Source organism: Stegostoma tigrinum, chromosome 30, assembly GCF_030684315.1.
Source record: "Stegostoma tigrinum isolate sSteTig4 chromosome 30, sSteTig4.hap1, whole genome shotgun sequence".
Classification (NCBI taxonomy): Eukaryota; Metazoa; Chordata; class Chondrichthyes; order Orectolobiformes; family Stegostomatidae; genus Stegostoma; species Stegostoma tigrinum.
Genome location: NC_081383.1, coordinates 2914645 through 2936189, shown reverse-complemented (window position 1 = coordinate 2936189; position 21545 = coordinate 2914645). Strand labels below are relative to the sequence as shown.

The window sequence follows — 21545 nt, the reverse complement described above, 5'->3', positions numbered from 1 at the left end:
ACAGACTCTCTCTGTCTCTCGCGCACACACACACACACACACACACACACACACACACACACACACACACACACACACACACGTGCTGGGATGGCTGATCATCAAAGCAAATGATCGCTCTCCTTGTCTGGCCATGCTGTACTTTACTTGTCACATTGTACCCTGTTTAAAACCACACCATTCTGTACTGTGCTACTCTGTATTTCACTGTACCACTGTGACACATATACACTGTAACACACAGTATGGCATTGGAAAGTTCTGCTGTAAGAGGATATGATTTTATGTGCTGACTTTGGAAGAACAGGTCACCTGTACAGATTTAAACATTCAAAATGGAGTGCAGGATGGGGCATTTCTTGTTTATTGAAAACTGTGATTCCTCTTTATTAGTTTTGGTGTCTGGCTTATTTCTTGCCCGTTGCCAATTGCCCTGGAACAGATGAGTGACTCTCTCAACCATTTTGCAGTGAATCCCATTGCCATTAGCCTGGAGTTATGTGTCGGCTAGGATAGTCAATATCTTTATCTGTAAACAAAATGAATGAGTCAAATTCATTTTTACAACAAAAATTCAGTTCATGGTTACTATTAGTGAGATTAATATTTATTTCACCATCATTAATTGAATTAAGATTCTTCGAGTGACCTATAGAAGTTCATAAAATAATGATGGACATGGACAGGGTGAATAGACACAAGGCTTTGCTCCGGGGTGGGGGAGTCAAAAACTAGAGGGGCATAGGTTTAAGGTGAGAGGGGAAAGATTTGAAAGGGATCTAAGGGGTAACATTTTCACGCAGAGGGTGGTGCGTGTATGGAACGAGCTGCCAGAGGAAGTGGTGGAGGCCGGTACAATTACAGCATTTAAAAGGCATCCGGATGGGTATATGGGTAGGAAAGATTTGGAGGGATATGGGCCGAATGCTGGCAAGTGGAACTAGATTAATTTAGAATACCTGGTTGGTATGGACAAGTTGGAGTGAAGGGTCTGTTTCGACGCTGTATGTTTCTATGACGAGGTATTTGAACTTGTATTTGCAGAGTTTCCAGCCTCTGTAGTTACTGGTTCAGTGGTTTTACCAAAATACCAGTGACCCCACCTGATCAAACTGTTAGAATGTATTTGCTGATTCTGCAGAGCCCACTGCCACGAGGTGTATTCGAAGCAGACAGCACTAGCAAATTTTACAGCTCAGCAGAGGTTGGAGAGAGGGATCCGAGTGTGGGTGGGAGCTGGGTAGGAGGAGGTTGATGTGGAGTGATGATGGGAACTGCAGATGCTGGAGAATCCGAGATAACAAAGTGTGGAGCTGGATGAACACAGCAGGCCAAGCAGCATCTCAGGAGCACAAAAGCTGACGTTTCGGGCCTAGACCCTCTCTCTGATGAGCTCCACACTTTGTTATCAGAGGTTGATGTGGAGATGAGTTATAGAACAATCTAGCACAGAGGGCCTGTTGTGCCCGTGCAAGAGCCATTGGCTGGTCTCATCACCAGCTCCGAACCCTGTGACTTCTTCCTGTTTGTTTACTATTGAACCTATCGGGTTAAAAACACCGACATCGAGCTGCCCGGCTGAATTGGCAGATTGTGTGCTATTGATTCTATCTAAATCTATGAAATCTTTCATCACCGCCAGAGCAGACAGGGCCACAGTGCTACTATATTCCGTACTGTCACTTCTGAAGGGGTGGAACCGAGAGCCTGTGCCCAGTGGTTTAGTTAGTATCATGCTGGGAACATGAACATCGTTTTGTAAATTGACTCCAAGTGCAGTTGTTAAACTGAAGTCAGGGCTGAGTCTGCAGCAACTTTGTTGACAGCTTAAGCTCCCTGGCACCGTCTGAGTGGGTTTTGTGCTGCAGAGTGTAGACCTCAGTAATAAGCAGAAGTCACCATTTGCTTGGGAGCAAAGATTTAAGGTTGAACTTTCATGTTATACAGAACGTATAGTTCTGATACAACAACAACTTACATTGGTATAGCATCATTAACACAGTTGAAAAATCTCCCAAGGGTTTTCAATGTGGTGTGAATTGGGTAACAATCAAAACAGAGTCACACAAGGAGGGAATATGCCGAAGCTGTCAAAAACCTGGACTTGGAAACAGCTTTTAAGGATTGACTTAAGCAAAAACTGAGAGACCTAGGTAGAGCATTGCAGCATCTAGGGGCCCAAAATTGGCGATGTGCAGGAGAACAGAAGAATTAAGTGCAGGAGCAAATTCCTGCAGATGCTGGAATCTGAACTGAAAACAACAAAAGGCTGGCGATCACAGCAGGCCAGGCAGCGTCCATGGAGAGAGGGCAAGCTAATGTTTCCAGTTCTACTCTACATTGAGGAAACCAAAAGCAGACTCAGTGACCACTTTGCAGAGCACCTCTGGTCTGTGCACAAGCATGACCGCAAACTTTCTGTGGCCGGTCAGCTTAACACAGTGCCCTGCCCACATGCCCCTGTGTCTGTCCTCGGCACACTGCAGTGCTCCAGTGAATCCCAACACAAACTGGAGGAACAACATCTCATCTTCAAACTCGGTATTTTACAGCCTTCTGAGATCAATATTGAGTTCAACATCTTTAAGTTATGAACCCACTCCCATTCCTCCCCTTTCTTTTACCCTAGTTACATTCTCTGTCACCATGTCTTCTCTACCCTCCCCCCACCCCAGTGGGGTCTGAGTGTCCTTAGCAGTCTGGCAGTTAGACACGCCATTGTTCTGCTATTCTCACATTTGGATCACTTAATCTGAACTATCAACACCCCACCCCCCCGCCAACACTCCAAAACCCCCTACCTTCCCCACACTGTTGCATACATGCTGTCCCCTTCCAAACTTCGAGAAGAGCCATGTAGACTCGAAACATTAGCTCAAGATACCAAGGTGTGGAGCTGGATGATCACAGCAGGCCAAGCAGCATCCGAGGAGCAGGAAGGCTGACGTTTCGGGTCTAGACCCTTCTTCAGAAATGAAGAATCTCGAAACATTAGCTTGCTTGCTCTCCATGGATGCTGCCTGGCCTGCTATGATCACCAGCACTTGTTGTCTTCAATTAAGAGTAGGAGTAGGCCATTCAGCCCATCGAGCTTGCTTTGGAATTTGGTTAGATTAGGGCTAATCTGATTATGATGCCAACATGGATTGGCCCAGTCTTAATTCCCTTGTCAATGAACTATCTATCTTTACCTTGAATATAGTCACTGACCCAGGCTCTGCTGCTGTCTGTGGAAGAGAATTCCTGACTCTCTGAGAGAAAGATTTTTCCCCTCATCCTCATCTCCATGGGAGAGCTCTCATTTTTAACTCACATCTCACAAATCTGGAGGCCAAAATTGGAGGAATGGCAAAGATTGATAAAGGATTGGTTTGAGAGGGGTGTTGGTAGGAGGTTACAGAGGTGGGGGCTGGAGGGATTTGAACACAAATCTGAGAATCTAGAAATCACTGGACAGGGAGCCACTGTGGTTAGAGAGCATAGGGAAATGGGTGGTGGGAGACACCTGCCAGGGGAATGTTAGAATAGTTGAACTTAGAGGAAACAGTAGCATTGGTGAAGGGCTTTTATTGTGGATGAGGTGGGGCAAGGTTGTGATAATAGTAACTAGGCCAGTCATCAAGCTTTCATTTCAGCTACAGAGCCAAGGATATCAGAAAATACAGTTGACCTTATCTAGAACCTTGTAGGATTAAAATCACCGATGTTTCAATCATCCAGAACATTGTGGTTCTTCGTGTGAAAGCAATGCTCAGGGTTTAAATATGGAGTTGGTATCATCAGTTGAACACAATTCCATGCATTTCTCTTCAGGGAGAACTGTCTTATCTTGTTGGAGGATTTGTTTATGATTGTACACCCCACAGGGATTAACAAAGCCGCTAGAGCCTATGACACTGACCTTGGCTTGTTGGAGGATGCCAGACCTTTGTATTCTTTGATAAGCTTCTATTTCAGAGATGGACTGGATGCTGGTTTGTGGGGACTACAGCTGCCAAATGACTGAATGTTAATAAAGAGAGTGTTATTGTAATAAGAGGGTGAGTGCACAAGAAATTCAATTGCAGACAATAAGATCTTCTACCAGTGAGTTGTTAAATGTTGGTGCTTTAGAAGTATAGTTTGAGTGAAGAATCTCACATTTAAGGAGGAAATCCTTCTTTTGGAATGTCATTGACCTGTGCAACTGTTTTCCTGCGAGAGCAGTGGAAGCTGGGTCATAGATATCTACAAAGCTGATTTAGGCAGATTTGGGACCTATGAAGGAGCCAGAAGTTACAAGGAACAAGTATGAAAAAAAATTTGAGGCTACCATCAGATTTGCGGTGCTCATTACTGAATGGCAGAGTAGACTTGAGGGGCTGAATGGCCTGCTTCTGTAGCTATGTCCTGTATTCTTTTCACTTTTTTTCAGGTTTGGAGTTATTCTGGGACCAGCTAGACCAGGATTAAATCTAGGAGGAGGATTCAGGGTAGGACCGAGTCAGGATTAGAATTCCAAAATGCATCTGATAAAGTGCCACATGAGACTTATGAATAAAAGTTAGATCACATGGAATCAAATGACTGGTAGCAACTTGGATACAAAAATGGCTGAGTTATAGGGAATGTTCATTCATGGATGTTTACCAGACGGGAGGATGGTTTGTAGTAGGTTTTCCAAAGGGATAGGTTAGGACCCTTGGTCATCCTGTTATGTATTAATGGCTGAGATCTTGATGTTCCAGGCACATGGTCAAAATTTGCAGATGATACAAAACCTGGAAGCATTACAAACTGTCTAGGAGGGGAGTGTAGAATTTCAGAAGGCCTCAGACACATTGGGGGACTGGCAGACTCATGGCATGTGACATTCAGTGTGAAGAAATGTGAAATGAATTCATTTCGGTAAGATTAGCATCGGCAGAATAAAATAGTGTACAGCTGTAAAGGGTTTGCAGAAGCAGGTGGACACACCGATTTATGTGTTTTTGTCACTGAAGGTGGCAAGATTGCCTGAGAAAGCTGTTAATAAAGCCTGTAGTATCCTGCACTCTATTTCCCTGGAGCACCAAAGGCCGAGGGATGATCTTATTGAGGTGTATAAAATCATAAGGGACATAGACAGGGTGAATAGCCAAGGTCTTTTACCTTGGCTGGGGGACTCCAAAATGAGATGGCACAGGTTTAAGGTGAGAGGGGAAAGATATAAAAAAGATTTGGGGGCAACGTTTTCACACAGAAGGTGGTGCTTGTATGGAATGAGCTGCCAGAGGAAGTGGTGGAGGCTGGCACAATTACAGCATTTAAAAGGCAATTGGATGGGGACATGAATAGGAAGAGTTGGGAGGGATATGGGCCAAATACTGGAAAATGGGACTAGGTCAAACTGGGATGTGTGGTCGGCAGGATGAGTTGGACCAAAGGATCCGTTTCTGTGCTGTATGACTCTACGACTCTATAACTCTGTATCACCAGCTGAGAATACAAGACAAGGAGGTGATATGAAACATGTATAATACACTGGTTCAGCCTCAGTTGGAGTATTATGTCCAGTTCAATTCTGGAAAATACCATCTGGAGAGTGTGGGGGAGGCAGGTTGACCCAAGTGATTAGGGTCTGGAAAAATGTATTGTCTGACAGTGTGGGGGGGAGACAGGTTTACTCGGTGTTAGGGTCTGGAATGTACTGTCTGACAGTGTGGGGGGGTCAGGTTCACCTGAGGCTTTCAAAAGGGACAAGGAGGAAATTGCAGAGTTCAGGGGAATGGCATGTTGTGAATGGCTCCTTCAGAGACCCAGTATGGACATGATGAGCTAAATGGCCCCTTTCTGTGCTGTAGCCATTCTGTTAGTATGGTTTGGAGTTATGTTTGCATTAACGTTACTCCTTCCTAAGGTTTGTTCTCAGTCAGAGATATGTAACAGCCAAAGCTGGGACAGCACGGGAGATATCAAATATCCCATGACCTTTGTAAAAATACTGCGCAGGGTAGGGCTCCTATAATTAGGGTCAAGAGCTTGTAAGAAGCTCTGAAACTGTGTCCCAGAAATTTGAAAAACAACTTGACAGCAGCACATTGTCACTGAACACGTGGGGCATTCTTCGCTGGAATAAATCTGCCCCACAGCCCACTGTTTACAAACACATACCTTTTCATTCTCTGCTTAGCAAATCAATATTTGATTCACGCTCCATTCTAAGAATCATCACTGACAGCAGTGTAATGCTGACTCACAGGATTTGTAGACTGTGTTTCTGTTGCTATCACAGGCCGCATGTCTTTGAATGTTCCTTCCATTGATATAGCGTACATCAATGTGCCTCAAGTACACTTACTGTTTGGCTGCAGAGGTGAAGGTGACATTGTCCTACCAGACCTTAGGCTGCTCTCTCATCAAGGAGAAAGAGAGAGAGAGACCACTCGTTGTGATTTAACCTGAGGGTCACCACGTCTCAGGCAAGGGGAGAGGTTGAGAAGGAGAGTCATCTCAGCTGGTGCAAGGATTGAACCCACACTGTTGGCCCCACTCTGTATTGCAAGCCAACCATCCAGCCAACTGTACAAACTGACCCGAAGAGCTGCAGAATCAAGGATGAATAAAACATTCGAAGAAAAGGAAATTGGAGCATAAGTAGGCCATTCAGCCCTTCAGGCTATCCCCACCACTCAATATGATCATGGTTGTTCTTCCGACTAATTGGGAGTTTTAAAATGGACTTCTGAAGTTTGAAAAACATCTGATATTGAAAGTAAGAGATAACAAGGTGTAGAGCTGGATGAACACAGCAGACCGAGTAGCATCAGAGGAGCAGGTAAGCTGGTGTTTCGGGTCTAGACCCTTCTTCAGAAAATGATATTGAAATTACTTTTAGCTGGATGGATTATTTTGTTTGAAACCTCAGGAATTGGCAGGATAAAGATATCAAAGGTAAAACGCTGGTAAATACAAACTGCACATTGATATCTGACTGTCTCGCAGACAAACTCTCTCACAACAGTCCGTCCCTCACACACACTAACTCTCCCATCAAAAAGAAGGATTTTTCGAACATTTTGAATTTCTGAAGAAGAATGAAACCTGACTCAACATGTTAACTCTGTTTCTGTCTCCAAAGATGCTGCCAGACTTGCTGAGTTTCTCCAATATTGTCTGTGTTAGTTTCAGATTTTCAACATCTGGAGCATTTTGTTTTTCTCTTTCCAATATTTCACTTGATTCAATTTAATCCTAATGTTTGTATTTTTCTGGCTGAATGTAAAGTGATATTCCAGTTTAACCCACGGTTCAGTGTTTTATATATTCCTTGACAGCAGCAAAGTTGAATGAGAGCCTTTGGTTCTTGTTTGTTTACTTCCAATTGTGACAAGACAAATGAAGAGCAGCCACTATATCTTAGTTCTAGTGACACCTTTCAGTTTTGGTGAAAGCGGAGCCACAGATAGACAGGATGGTGAAGAAGCCATTTGGCACACTGGCCTTTACTGGTCAAAACATTGTGTGTAGGAGTTGGGAAGTCACGTTGTGCCCTTGCAGGACTTCGGTGAAGAGAGATCGTAGGAACTGCCGATGCTGGAGAATCTGAGATAACACGGTGTAGAGCTGGATGAATACAGCAGGCCAGGCAGCATCAGAGGAGCTGGAAAGCAGACGTTTCGGGCCTGGACCCTGTTTTCTGAAAAAGGGTGCAGACCCAAAACATCAGCTCTAGGACATTGGCAAAGCCACTTTTAGAATTGCGCGTCACTCTACTAAGGGAAGGATGTTATTAAACTTGAAAGGGTGCAGAAAAGATTTACAAAGGTGTTGCTGGGACTGGAGGGAGTAAGCCACAGGGAGAGGTTGAATAGGCTGGGGCTTTTTTCCTCTGGAGCAGTGGAGACTGACGGGTGACTTTGTAGAGGTTTATAAAATCATAAGAGGCATGGACAGGATGAACAGTCATGGTCTTTTTCCGCAGTGTTGGGGGCGGGGGTGTCCAAATCTAGAGGGGCGTAGGTTTTAAGGTGAGACGTGAAAAGGGACCTGAAGGGCAACTCTTATCACTCAGAGCAAGTGGTGCAGAGGAAGTGGTGGGGGCTGGTACAATTACAACATTTAAAAGGCATCTGGATGGGTCCATGAATAGGAAGGGTTTGGAGGGATATGGGTCAGCTGTTGGCAAATGGGACTAGGTCAGATTGGGATGTCTGGCTGGCGTGGACAAATTGTTATTTGACTGTATTACTGGTGGCACTGTCAGCTGTCCCTCAACACCAATCATCTCCTAAACCCCTACCTCAGCTCATCAGCTGCTGAAATCTCCATCTGCCTTACCTTCAGATTTGATAATTCCAGCAATCCCCCAAGCTGGTCTCTGAAACACATATCCTCACTTGGCTTCAGCTCTTCAGAGCATCATGGATGAATCCAATCTTCCCTGAGAGTTCTGCCGTCAGATCACGCCTATGCTGGCTGACAAATTCAACAAAACTGATGTCCTTGCTTTCAAATGCAGCAACGTTCAGGGGTGGTATGGTGGCTTAGCAATTCGCACGGCTGCCTCACAATGCCAGGGACCCAGGTTCAATTCCATGCTGGGGTAACTGTGTGGAGTTTATGCATGCTCCCTGTGTTTGTGTGGGTTTCTCACATCCCAAAGATGTACAGGTTAAAGTGTGAAATTGCCTATAGTGTGCAGGCTAGGTGGGTTAGCTGCAGGGATAGGATAGGAGTGTGGGTCTGGGTGGGATGCTGTTCGAAGGGTTGGTGTGGACTTGATGGGCGGAATGGTCTGTTTTTGCACTGTAGGGCTTCTATGAATCTATGATATCCTTGATACCCCCCTCACCTCACCTTATCCCTGTAAAATACTTCAGCCCAAAACCCTGCAACCATCCAAGATCTCTGTATTCCTCCACTTTTGGCCTCTGGTATATTTCTTCACTCCATGGGTGGCCTTGCTTTCAGTTGCCAGGGTCCTGGGCTCTGTAATTTCTTCTCTGCATCTTCCCACCACTCTAGGAGAGAGAAAGCAAGAACTGTAGATGCTGGGAGACAAGACAGTGTACAGCTGGGGGAACACAGCAGGCCAGGCAGCATCTGAGAAGCAGGAAAGTTGACATTTTGGGTTGGGACCCTTCTTCCTTCATTTCTGAAGAAGGGTCGTACCCGAAATGTCAACTTTCCTGCTTCTCTGATGCTGCCTGGCCTGCTGTGTTCCCCCAGCTCCACACTGTGTTATCTCTGATCCTGCCTGGCCTGCTGTGTTCCTCCAGCTCCACACTGTGTTATCTCTGATCCTGCCTGGCCTGCTGTGTTCCTCCAGCTCCACACTGTGTTATCTCTGTTCCTGCCTGGCCTGCTGTGTTCCTCCAGCTCCACACGGTGTTATCTCTGATGCTGCCTGGCCTGCTGTGTTCCTCCAGCTCCACACTGTGTTATCTCTGATGCTGCCTGGCCTGCTGTGTTCCTCCAGCTCCACACTGTGTTATCTCTGATGCTGCCTGGCCTGCTGTGTTCCTCCAGCTCCACACTGTGTTATCTCTGATGCTGCCTGGCCTGCTGTGTTCCTCCAGCTCCACACGGTGTTACCTCTACCTTTCTGACCAGGTTTTTTCAGTTGCCTCTACTCATTTCTCTTAAACTTCGACTGGAATTGTTCATACAAAGTGCTTTGGCATGTTTTATCGATGTTAAAGGTGCTACATGGCTGCAAATTGTTGTTGATTTGGAGATTGCTGATGGTTGATGTCTGACATGTGAGGAATGGTGCCTCGAGTACGGAATCCCCCCCAGCTGGTGGCATTTCCCCCCAGTGGTCATTGCTGGCACCGTGTGGTTATCTGCCACCTGTACCAGTCTGTGGCACTGGGTAATGGTTGTTTGACGTGTCACCCATCCTCCTCTATCCTTGCTTTGCCTTGGGGCCTTACCTTGGGAGAGGGTACCCCACCCTGGAGTATCTGCAAATGACGGTCTGTTCTGAGATAGCAAGGAGGGTTATTACATGGTCGTGATAATTACTACTACATTGGGCCAGGCATAATCACTGCGACCTTAAGGAGCTGCTTGCTCTGTAAACCAGAATAGAACCTCTTTACCTCCAACTCACAGACCATGTGAGGTATCAGTAGAATGGGTGGAGCCAATGTAACATCAACATTAACACATCAAAGCCAGTGCCTTAATACAACACAGCACCCAGCAATGATTGAGAAAACAAGGTGTAGACCTGGATAAGCACAGCGGGCCACGCAACATCAGAGGAGCAGGAAGGCTGACGTTTCGGGCCTAGACCCTTCTGGGGTGGTGGGGCTGTGTGGGGGTGTGGTGGGGCTGTGGTGGGGGTGTGGTGGGAGGTGGTGGGGCCGCGTTGGGGATGGTGGTGGTGGGGGTGGGGCTGCATTGGGGGTGTGGGGCTGCATTGGTATGGTGGGAGGTGGTGGAGCTGCATTGGGGATGGTGGAGGTGGTGGGGCCGCATTGGGGATGGTGGAGGTGGTGGGGCCGCATTGGGGATGGTGGAGGTGGTGGGGCCGCATTGGGGATGGTGGGAGGTGTTGGAGCTGCATTGGGGATGCTGGAGGTGGTGGAGCTGCATTGGGGATGGTGGGAGGTGGTGGGGCCGCGTTGGGGATGGTGGTGGTGGGGGTGGGGCTGCATTGGGGGTGTGGGGCTGCATTGGTATGGTGGAGGTGGTGGAGCTGCATTGGGGATGGTGGGAGGTGGTGGAGCTGCATTGGGGATGGTGGAGGTGGTGGAGCTGCATTGGGGATGGTGGAGGTGGTGGGGCCGCATTGGGGATGCTGGAGGTGGGGGTGGTGATGGTGGGGCTGCGTTGGGGGTGTGGTGGGAGGTGGTGGTGGGACTGTGGTGGCGGTGTGGGGCTGCGTTGGGAGATGGGACTGCGTTGGTGCTGCGAAGGGATGGGGTGGGGCTGCATTGAAGGGGTGAGAACATTCTCAAACTGCCCATAATCTGGAATGAGCCTGTATCTGCGTGCAAAATCTCAATGCTATTATATCTCGCATGTGATATACTGGGCTTTACCTCGTCTGCTCACTCTGTTTCTCTGTCTCCAAAGATAAACTTTTCGGTAAAAGCTTCCTGCAGGCGGGACGCTACATCATGTCCCATAAATCCTGGATGAAGACGGTTCCAACCGAGAATTGCGACGTGCTGATGACATTTCAAGGTAAGATTAACATCCTCAGTCCGAGTCACCAGTTCAGCGCCACATTTTCCTGGCCCCATGGTTGTAGCTTTAGGGGTGGGATGTGGGTTGGTGGTGGGGTTTTTGTGGAAAGCTTAGGAAGAACTGGAATGGGACTGACTCCCCAACACATTCCGACCACCCAGCGAATTCTCCCAGAGACGAGGGTAGGAATAGTGACCACCAAGGAAGGGCATAGTGGAGATGGTGGAAGTGGGGTTTTGCTGTTTGCCACGTCCAAAGCAGGGCTCTTGGTGTCAGAAAATGCACATCCGCACCCTATACAACACACTCACATTTCTGCTCCAATTTGACGGGGTCTTGCCTTTGGTAAATCCCCTAAGGATACCTGAATGTCTGTAATCTGCCCGAGCAGGCCTGCCATGGCTCAAAAGCTGGATCTGGAGTGTTGAGAGACCAGCAACAATAGGACAGCGAGCATGGACAACGCCAATTAAACAGCTGCTGCTTTCAGGAAGAATGCATCCAGGGAACACACTGCCAGGAAATGCACTGGATTGGATACTAAATTGGCAGAGTGACAAGAACTGGACAGTAATGTTGATTGATGTTATCGGACTGGGAGAAGACTTGGGTTGGAGATCTCCAAAGGGCAGTGTTGGGAGCTCAATTTTTATGAGATATAGCAATTACTTTTTATTCACTTGTGAAACGCAGGTGTCACTGGCCGGGCCAGCATTTATTGCCTGTCTCTAGTTGCCCTTGAGAAGGTGGGGGTGAGCTGCCTTCTTGAACTGCTCCAGTCCACCTGTTGTAGGCTGACCTCACATCCCATCAGAGAGGGAATATTATACACTGGCAAATGATTTACACCCTGGGGTACTGTGCACAATTTCAAAATTTGGAAACGGTACAAAACCTATAAAGCATATAAACAGTAAGGGGTCAATGTAGAACTTTAGAAGGACCCAGCGAAGTTAGTGGAGTGGGGCACATAGGGGCAGATGAAGATCAATATGGAGAAATGAGGTGCTCCGTTTTGGTAAAAAGAACACAGAGGTATGAAGGGCAGATAGTAGGAACTGCAGATGCTGGAGAATCTGAGATAACAGGGTGTAGAGTTGGATGAACACAGCAGGCGAAGCAGCATCAGAGGAGCAGGAAAGCTGATGTTTTGGGTCTGGACCCTTCTTCAGAAAATTTCATTTTTCTGTACCCGGTGCGGCTTCCTCTACATTGGGGAAACCAAGCGGAGGCTTGGGGACCGCTTTGCAGAACACCTCCGCTCAGTTCGCAACAAACAACTGCACCTCCCAGTTGCAAACCATTTCCACTCCCCCTCCCATTCTTTAGATGACATGTCCATCATGGGCCTCCTGCACTGCCACAATGATGCCACCCGAAGGTTGCAGGAACAGCAACTCATATTCCGCCTGGGAACCCTGCAGCCCAATGGTATCAATGTGGACTTCACCAGTTTCAAAATCTCCCCTTCCCCTACTGCATCCCTAAACCAGCCTAGTTCGTCCCCTCCCCCCACTGCACCACACAACCAGCCCAGCTCTTCCCCCCCACCCACTGCATCCCAAAACCAGTCCAACCTGTCTCTGCCTCCCTAACCGGCTCTTCCTCTCACCCATCCCTTCCTCCCACCCCAAGCCGCACCCCCAGCTACCTACTAACCTCATCCCACCTCCTTGACCTGTCCGTCTTCTCTGGACTGACCTATCCCCTCCCTACCTCCCCACCTACACTCTCTCCACCTATCTTCTTTTCTCTCCATCTTCGGTCCACCTCCCCCTCTCTCCCTATTTATTCCAGTTCCCTCTCCCCATCCCCCTCTCTGATGAAGGGTCTAGGCCCGAAACGTCAGCTTTTGTGCTCCTGAGATGCTGCTTGGCCTGTTGTGTTCATCCAGCCTCACATTTTATTACCTTTGCCTTCTTGATCCTTTCCTAAGTGAGGATATTTTCTATTCACCCCGTCCTGACCTCTCGTGACCTTTCTATCAAATGAAAGGTCCGGCTGTAAAGGGCACACGGGAGCTGAGATGTATATTGCGTGAGTCATTAAAGGTGGGTGGACAGGTAAAGAGAGTAATTCATAAAATTATACTGCATCCTAGTGTTATGGACCAGACCACAGTCCCTCAAAAGATTTTAAGAAGGCAGCCTAGACCCTAACATTTTTTTGTTTTAATGGCTGACCTGTTTCAGATATGATGTGACTGGTCCAACTACTCAACATTCAGCAAAACACAATTTATTTAAACACTGTGTAATCAAAATACAAACAAAAGAAAGAGGAATTTAGAATAACAACACTATTGGAAAACTTAACCGATACAGTACCTATTACTAACTAATTGTTCCAATACAGTAACATCCCATAAACACACCCCTTGGCAAAATGGCCAAATTCAGACACAGATTCTCACATGCAGTTCTCCAATCCGGGAGGAAGAAACATCAAAAGATTCAAAGAGAACAGCAGCAAGGAAACATTCACTGAGGCTTCCAATTCTTTTGGGGACCCCAAACGTTGCTGTTTTAAAACTAAATCTAAAAAATAAAAATAAAATGAGAAAGCCTGGTGTGTGAGAGTTGGCCACATCCAGGCTGATTCCACTGTTGCAACTTAAGAAAAAAAACCCAAGGCCTCACAAAATGTTTACTTTTTTAGAGACAGCTCAGTACCTCTCCTTTACAACCTTACTTTAAAAAAAAGGACAAATAACCTCTTAAAGTCACAGCATTGTCACATTTGATTGCGGTTTGGTAATATAGAATTTGAGTATTACTTGAAAAAATGACACATATATTAAAGATTTTTGCCTTGCACTTATGAGTGCAGTTCTCAAGAAGTATCTATGAGTTATTTGGGGGCAGCACAGTGGCTCAGTGATTAGCAATGTTCCCTCACAGCACCAGGGACCCGGGTTTGATTCCAGCCTCGGGCGACTCTCTGTGTGGAGTTTGCACATTCTCCCCGTGTCTGCATGAGTTTCCTCCGGGTACTCCGGTTTCCTCCCACAGTCCAAAGATGTGCAGGCTAGGTGGATGGGCCATGCTAAATTGCCTGTAGTGTTCAGGGATGTACAGCTTAGGTGGGCTATGGGGGGTGGTTCTAGGTGGGATGCTCCAAGGGTCAGTTTGGACTTGTTGGGCCGAAGGGCCTGGTAATTAGACAGTTATTTGAAAAGGAAGAATGTGCAGGGTCTCAGGAAGGAGGCAGGAGAATGACACTGAGTAAGATAGTCATTCGAGAGCTGACACAGACTTGATGACCCGAATAGCACCCTGCGCTGTAATAATTCTGGATTCTGAGGACCCCCCCCCCACCCCCCGACTAAAATCCTAACATCAGGAAATCTCAGCAGTTCATCAGAAAATCTGATCCTGGTGGGTGCTGAGATTAGAGGTTTGGGTGAAATGGGAATTTTGGTCTCTTGTCTCATCTTTTCTCTGTAGATCTTGGCATATCTTTGTTAACGTCTTGTATTCTCGCCCTCTAAATTTAAAAAGAAACAGCTTTCCATGGGATTTTTGACTTTTTTCTAAATCTGTTCATGATATTATAGTGACCTATGACCTTGGACCAACCCAGTTCTCTTTGGACCACTGCTGTTTCACCCCTTTGAACGTTTGCCTCTTCTATCCATTCTAGATCTAAAGTGAATGACCTCATGTTTGCTGAAATTGAAATTCATTTGCTACAGTTTTACCCATTCACACTCTTTCATTACTTTTTACAAAAGGAACATTGGGAGTAGGAACAGAAGCAGACAATTTAGCCCCTTCAAGTTTGTTCCACGTTTCATCATGGCAATTCTGTTTCTTTTGAACTATTCACTTGTGGGACATGGACATCATTAGCTGGGCCCAGCATTTTTACTGTCTGTCCCTAATATGCCCCTTGAGAAGGTGGTGAAGAACTACTTCTTGAGCAGATGTGGTCTCAACTTCACTTTCCTCTCTGCATCTGTGACATTTGCCCCCCCTCACCTATAAACATCCATCTAATTCTATTTGAATAAATTTGCAGACCTAATACTACTGCTTTCTGGGAAGAGAATTCCACATTCTAATAACTCTGTGAGAGGAATAAAATATTCCCCTCATCACAGGGAAACACTGTTTAAACTCTGTTTTCATCTTCTGGACAAGGTGAAACATCGTCCTGGTTTGTACCCAAATCAGGCCTCTCAACATCTCTTACTTTTTGGTAAGATCGCCTCTCTTTCTTCAGAACCTTGATGGATACAGGCTGAAACTGTTCAATCTTCTCACATAATATAAGCCCTTTATCCCAGGAGTGGGTTGGGTGAATCTTCTCTGAATTACTTTGAAAGAAATTATGTCTGCTTACAAATAAGGAACCCACATCTGTGCACAGTGCTCCAGATATGGTCTCACTATTAAGACTGTAACTCATTGGAGCAGAAGTAGGCCATTCAGCCCATTGAGTCTGCTCCACCATTTAATGAGACCATGGCTGATCTGATCATCCTCATTTCCACTTTCCTGCTTTTTCCCAATAACTCTTGATTTCCCTTTACTGATTAAATGTTTCACTTCCGATGCCATCCATTTGTGTGGTTGGTAAACTTGGATATGTGACTCTCAATTCCAATACTTAGTTTGTTAAAAAATACAATAAATAATTGAAACTTCAACACCAATCATTGTGGGATGCCATGTGTCATGTGATGCTAATTCAGGCAGGTACCTGCCTGTTCACTCCACTGCCTGTCCCCTCATATTCACTCAGTGAAACAACCAGGAGAATAATTGGGAGTTTGCATGATTCCCACAGTAGACCACAGGAATTACAGTATGACAGGAAAGGCTATTTGTCCCATTGTGCTAGTGCCAGTTCTGTCTCTTAAACTGGATTTCATCTCCTCTTAATCACAGTGTAAGCCTTACATTGAGAGAGGCTCACTGGCAAGCATAGAATGAAGTTACTAGAACACGGACACTGGCAGCATCCCATCCTTTGGAGTTGCCAGGCAATGAACTGTTATTATTGTAGGAGCCAAAGTGTATGGGAATGTCAATTAACACAGTGATACATGATCAGTCTGTTTCAGAGAGAGGCAGTTAGAAGGTTCTGATTTATGAGCTGGTTATGAATCAGGAGAAATGTTTCCCTGGACCATCTCGAACGGAGCTTGTTGCTTCTCACCACAAGGGCTGTTCGACTCAATTAGGTGATGTCTGATCTGTGTTTCCACTCCAGTTACCAGCTCGATTCTATTGGTTTGTTTTAGGTCACTAATAGATACGGGAATCGCTAGTTGGGCCAAAATTTATTGCCCTTTCCCTAGTCGCCCTTGAGAAGGTGGCGATGAGCTGTCTTCTTCAACCGTTACAGTCCTCCTGCTGTAGGTATGCACAATTCCATTAAGGAGGGAATTCCAGGATTTTGACCCAGTGACACTGAAGGTTTGGTGACATATGTTCAAGTTGGAATAGTGAGTAGCTTGGAGGGGTGCTGTCCCCATGTATCTGCAGCTTTTGTCCTTCTAATCAAGTGGGCTGCTTTGTTCTGGATGGTGTTGAGCTTCTTGAGTGTTTGTTGAAGCTGCACCCATCCAGGCAAGTGGGGAGTATTCCATCACACTCCTGGCTTGTGTCCCATAGATGGTAGAAAGGCTTTGGGGAGTCAGCAGGTGAATTACCTGCTGCAGGATTCATGGCCTCTTGACCTGGACTTGTAGCCACAGTATTTGTATGACTAATTCAGTTCAGTTCTGGCCGATGGTAATCCTCAGAATGTTGACAGTGGGGGATTCAGTAATAGCAATGCCATTGAAAGTCAAGGGACAATATTGTCTCTTACTGGAGCTGGCCCTTGTGTGGCACAAATATTGCTTGTTACTGTCAGCCCAAATCTAAATATTGTCCAGGTCTTGCTGCATTTGAACACGGACTACTTCAGTATCTAAGGAGTCACGAATGGTGCTCAACACTGTGCAATATTCAGCAAACATCCCCACTTCTGACCCTATGATGGAGAGAAGGTCATTGATGAAACAGCTGAAGATGGTTGGATCTGGGACACTATCCTGAAGACCTCCTGCAGAGAAATCCTGGAACTGAGATGATCGACCTTTAAGAGCCACAACCACCTTCCTATGTGTCAACAGTTAAAACCGTTGCCTAATAAATTAATTTCTCCCTTAACACTTTCAAATTGTCCTCAACCTTAATTTCATTATTTTTATTCCTCCATGTGATGCTGGCAAGGTGAGCTTTTCTTTCCATTCCCTCTGCCCTCTAAGGTGTTGATGAATCACTGCAGTCCATATGGTTTGGGTACTCCATCTCGTTTTAGTTTGACACTAATTCTCATTACTTCTGTTGCTCAAAATTGCCTAATTACAGAGTACAGCTCGTGCCCCTGAGGTTTACGTACAGGTTTTGCATTCTACTAAATATTTCTTTGAACATATCCCATGGCTCATCAGAATCTCGTCGCATTAATAGTTGGACACAGATTATTCTGATGAATTCCTGCCTCATCCCTTCAAAATCCACCATACCTAAATTTAACCTAGCATTGTGGTTCACACTTGTGTTGACACTGTATAGTAGCCACCAGAAATAGCCAGCCTTACCTGTTGACCAACCTTTTGAGATACCTTGCCCTTCCTAGAGGTAGACTGGGCACTTTTCAGGACAGATATGGATGGCCTTCAGCTCATTAAGAGATTGATCAATATCTTATGATACATGATCTAATCAGGGATAGTTACAGAGCTGTAAAGCACAAAAATAGACCCTTTGATCCAATTCATCCTTGCTGACTAGATATCCTAAATTAATCTAGTCCCATTAGACAGCATTTGGCCCATATCCCTGTAAACCCTTCCTATTCATGTACGCACCCAGATGCCTTTTAAATGTTGTAACTGTACCAGCCTCCACCACTTCCTCTGGCAGCTCATTCCATACACTCACCACCTTCTGTGTGAAAAAAGTTGCCCCTATGGTCCCTTTTAAAATGTTTTCCCTCTTACCTCAAACCTATGCCCTCTAGTTTTAGACTCCCCACGCTGGGTATAGACCCTGATTCTTCACCCTATCCTAAGTCCCTCATGATCTTCAATGGTCCCCCAATATGGTCACCCCTCAGCCTCCGATGCTGTAGAAAAATTAGCCCCATCCTATTCAGCCTCTCCCTAAAGCTCGAACCCAATCCCAGTAACATCTTTGTAAATCTCTTCCAAACCCTTTAATGTTTAACAACATCTTTTCTACAGCAGGGAGACCAGAATTGAACACAGTATTCCAAAAGAGGTTGAAGCTGGATGAACACAGCAGGCCAAGCTGCTTGGCATGCTGTGTTCATCCAGCTCCACACTTTTTGTTATTTTGGATTCTCCAGCATCTGCAGTTCCCATTACGTCTGATTCCAAAAGAGGTTGATCCTATGTCCTGCACAGCCGCAACATTGACATTCCAACTCATGTACTCAATGCACTGACCAATAAAGACAAGTGTACCACACATCACATTCACCACTCTGTCTACCTGTGACTCCACTTTCAAGGAACTATGAACCTGCCCCCAAAGGTCCTGCATGCCAAGATAATGATTACCGATGTGTGCTGTAGTATATCAGTTTCACTGCCAGTGTGATGCTCAGTATGCTAGCTGTACATCCCAAAGATTAGCAGATCACATCAAACAGCACAGCCTTTCAGCTGACTGCATCAAGCGAGGTGCTAATGTATCCAACCAAACTGAGCTACCAGTTGCAAAACACAGCATCCATTATTAGGTATGATTGATGGACAGCATTTGCTAAACAATCCAGAACGCTCAGATTGTGCTGACAATTAGTTTAAGATTGTCAGTCAGGCACACAGTGTGGTGCACTTGTGTGTAAGAGATGCTACATATATTAAGGTATACAGGTCCCTGTTCTTTGGAAACAGATAGATCATGTACACAATCATTGTGCCTGTTTCAACTTGGAATATGCAACAACCATTCTCTTGTTCATTCCTCATGACAATGCCTTGACTAATTAGTTTTATATGTATGCAAAAAATGGCAGTTAGCCGTTAATCATTATTTAACTGGTGCATCTTCCAAGGCAATGTGTATACCAATCAAGAGTTCACTTCAGTGCTGTCCTCTCAGTAGAGTATGAATGTTGTTTGCTCTTTACATTGGCATTCTTGTGAATTGTCCTGATGAGAACAAAAGGCTTTGTCTTATTTTCACCAAACTTCAAATTATTCAAATGTATGTATCCTGTTCACCTCAACCATTCCCTGTGGTGATAGGTTCAGAACCCTCAGTGTAGAAAGGGTTTCTGCAGTGTTTCTAATAGGATTTGTCAGTAACCAACTGTCTCAAATTGATTGTCCTGTGTCTGGCCTTCCCAACAAGTGGAAATTCGCTTTGTTTGCCCTATCACATGCTTTCATCATTTTAGAGGCCTCCTTCAGGCCATCCCTCAGACCCCTGTTTTATTGAGGAAAGAGCTCACCATGCACCGTTTTCAGTTGGTTAGAATCTTTTTGTTCTGGCAGCATAAATTGTGACAAAAGACCAGCTGAGCTTTTCCAGCAATTTCAGCTTTTGTTTTTGATTTACAGCATCTGCAGTTCTTTCAGTTTATGTGATAAATTGAGAGTTGTTTTTGTGCTTTGTTGAATGCCTTTACATCCTTTCCCGAATATGGAAAAGAGAACTGTGCACAGAACTCTAAATGCGGTCTAGCTAAGAATCAAAACCGGTTTAAATACTAATGTTATACCAGTGCAAGAGGAGGTTCTGGACTGCTGCACTTTTCCCCACTCCCAGGTGAAATCCAGGCTCTGTAACCATGAGAGTCAGAGTGGGCAGGATACTGAACTGGAGCCACATTGAGAAGAAAAACCTGGTAATAACAACAGGACTAGGCCATTCAGCGCCTTCAGTATGTTCCACTACTCAATGAGAAGCCTGACTCCATATACCTGCCTTGGGCCCATATCCCTTAATATCTTTGCTTAACAGAAACGTATCTATCTCAGATTTAAAATGAACAATTGAATGGGGGGGGGGAGCTGAATAAAGCAATGATGAATAAAATTATGAAAGGGTTTGATAAGAGAAACACAGAGAAGATGTGTCCACTTGTAGCGGAGACACACCTTTAGACCATCAATTTCAGACAATCACGAATAAACCCTCTCTAGAGAGATGTCTTTATCCAGACAGTGATGAAACTGTGGAACTTGGTGAGGTGGATAGTTTTTATCTATTTAAAGGGAAGCTGGATAAACATGAGGGAGAAAATGGAAGGATAGATTGATACAGTGAGATGGATTAAGATAGAAGGGTGTTCTTATGGGGCTTTTGCATCAGCGAAGGTGACTGGGCTGAATACTTTGTTTTTCTATAAGTTTCTTGTATGCCTGAGGGAGTGATTACAATTTAAACCTGTTTTCTTCCCCAGTGTGCTGATAGAGAGACACTCTCTCTCTAGTACTCACACACAGACAGAATCATAGATGTGTATTTAGAAACATACTTGCCACTCTCACACACACTCGCACACTAAAGGCACAGAATCGCTGACTAACACACACACACACACACACACACACACCAGCATAGATATATGCATGAACAGACACAGAGACACATACTGATACATGCAGTGATAGATATGAACATGTACACCCACACACACACAGACACATGAACGCTTTCTGTCACATTTGGAGATTGGGAGTAGGGGAGCTGTATCCCCTTAGTGACCCCATTGCTGAGATAAACTCTCAATAATGTCACAGGACAGCTGACAATGTGTGAATTGCAGGCTTGCAGGTGATTGGATTTTGCCAGCCTCTCGTTTTAATCTGGCCCGTGTAAAACTGGAGTCGACTTCACTTTACCCCTCCCCCAGTTGCTTCTCCCTTTCGTCCTCTTCACCTGGTGATCTGAAGGCTGAATGTAAACCGAAAGAACTGCGGATGAAGGAACAGAAAACAGAAGTTGCTGGAAAAACTCAGCCACACACACACACACACACACACACACACACACACACACACACACACACACACACACACAGACACACACACAGACACAGACACACACACACAGTCACACACACACAGACACACACACACAGACACACACACAGACACACACAGACACAGACACACACACACAGTCACACACACACACACACAGACACACACACAGACACAGACACACACACACACACACACAGACACACACACACACACACACACACACACACACACAAACAATGGCATTGTGAGTGTGAAAAATGCAGTTCACCACTAGTTTGTCTGGGGCAATTAGGGGTACGGAATAAACACTGTACTACTCAGTGATGCCCACACCCATGAATGAACTAGAAAAGGGGACAGACAG

The 21545-nt window shown here is 45.6% G+C and overlaps 1 protein-coding gene across 2 annotated transcripts in view; it reads left to right on the top strand.

The window, feature by feature from the left end:
- Positions 1-21545, top strand: part of ano8b (anoctamin 8b) — a 173862-nt gene that overhangs the window by 91532 nt on the left and 60785 nt on the right. For both annotated transcript variants that reach the window (XM_059638576.1, XM_059638577.1), the window contains exon 2: positions 11047-11157. In XM_059638576.1, the coding sequence (XP_059494559.1) occupies positions 11047-11157 (111 nt within the window). The remainder of the gene's footprint in view (positions 1-11046; positions 11158-21545) is intronic.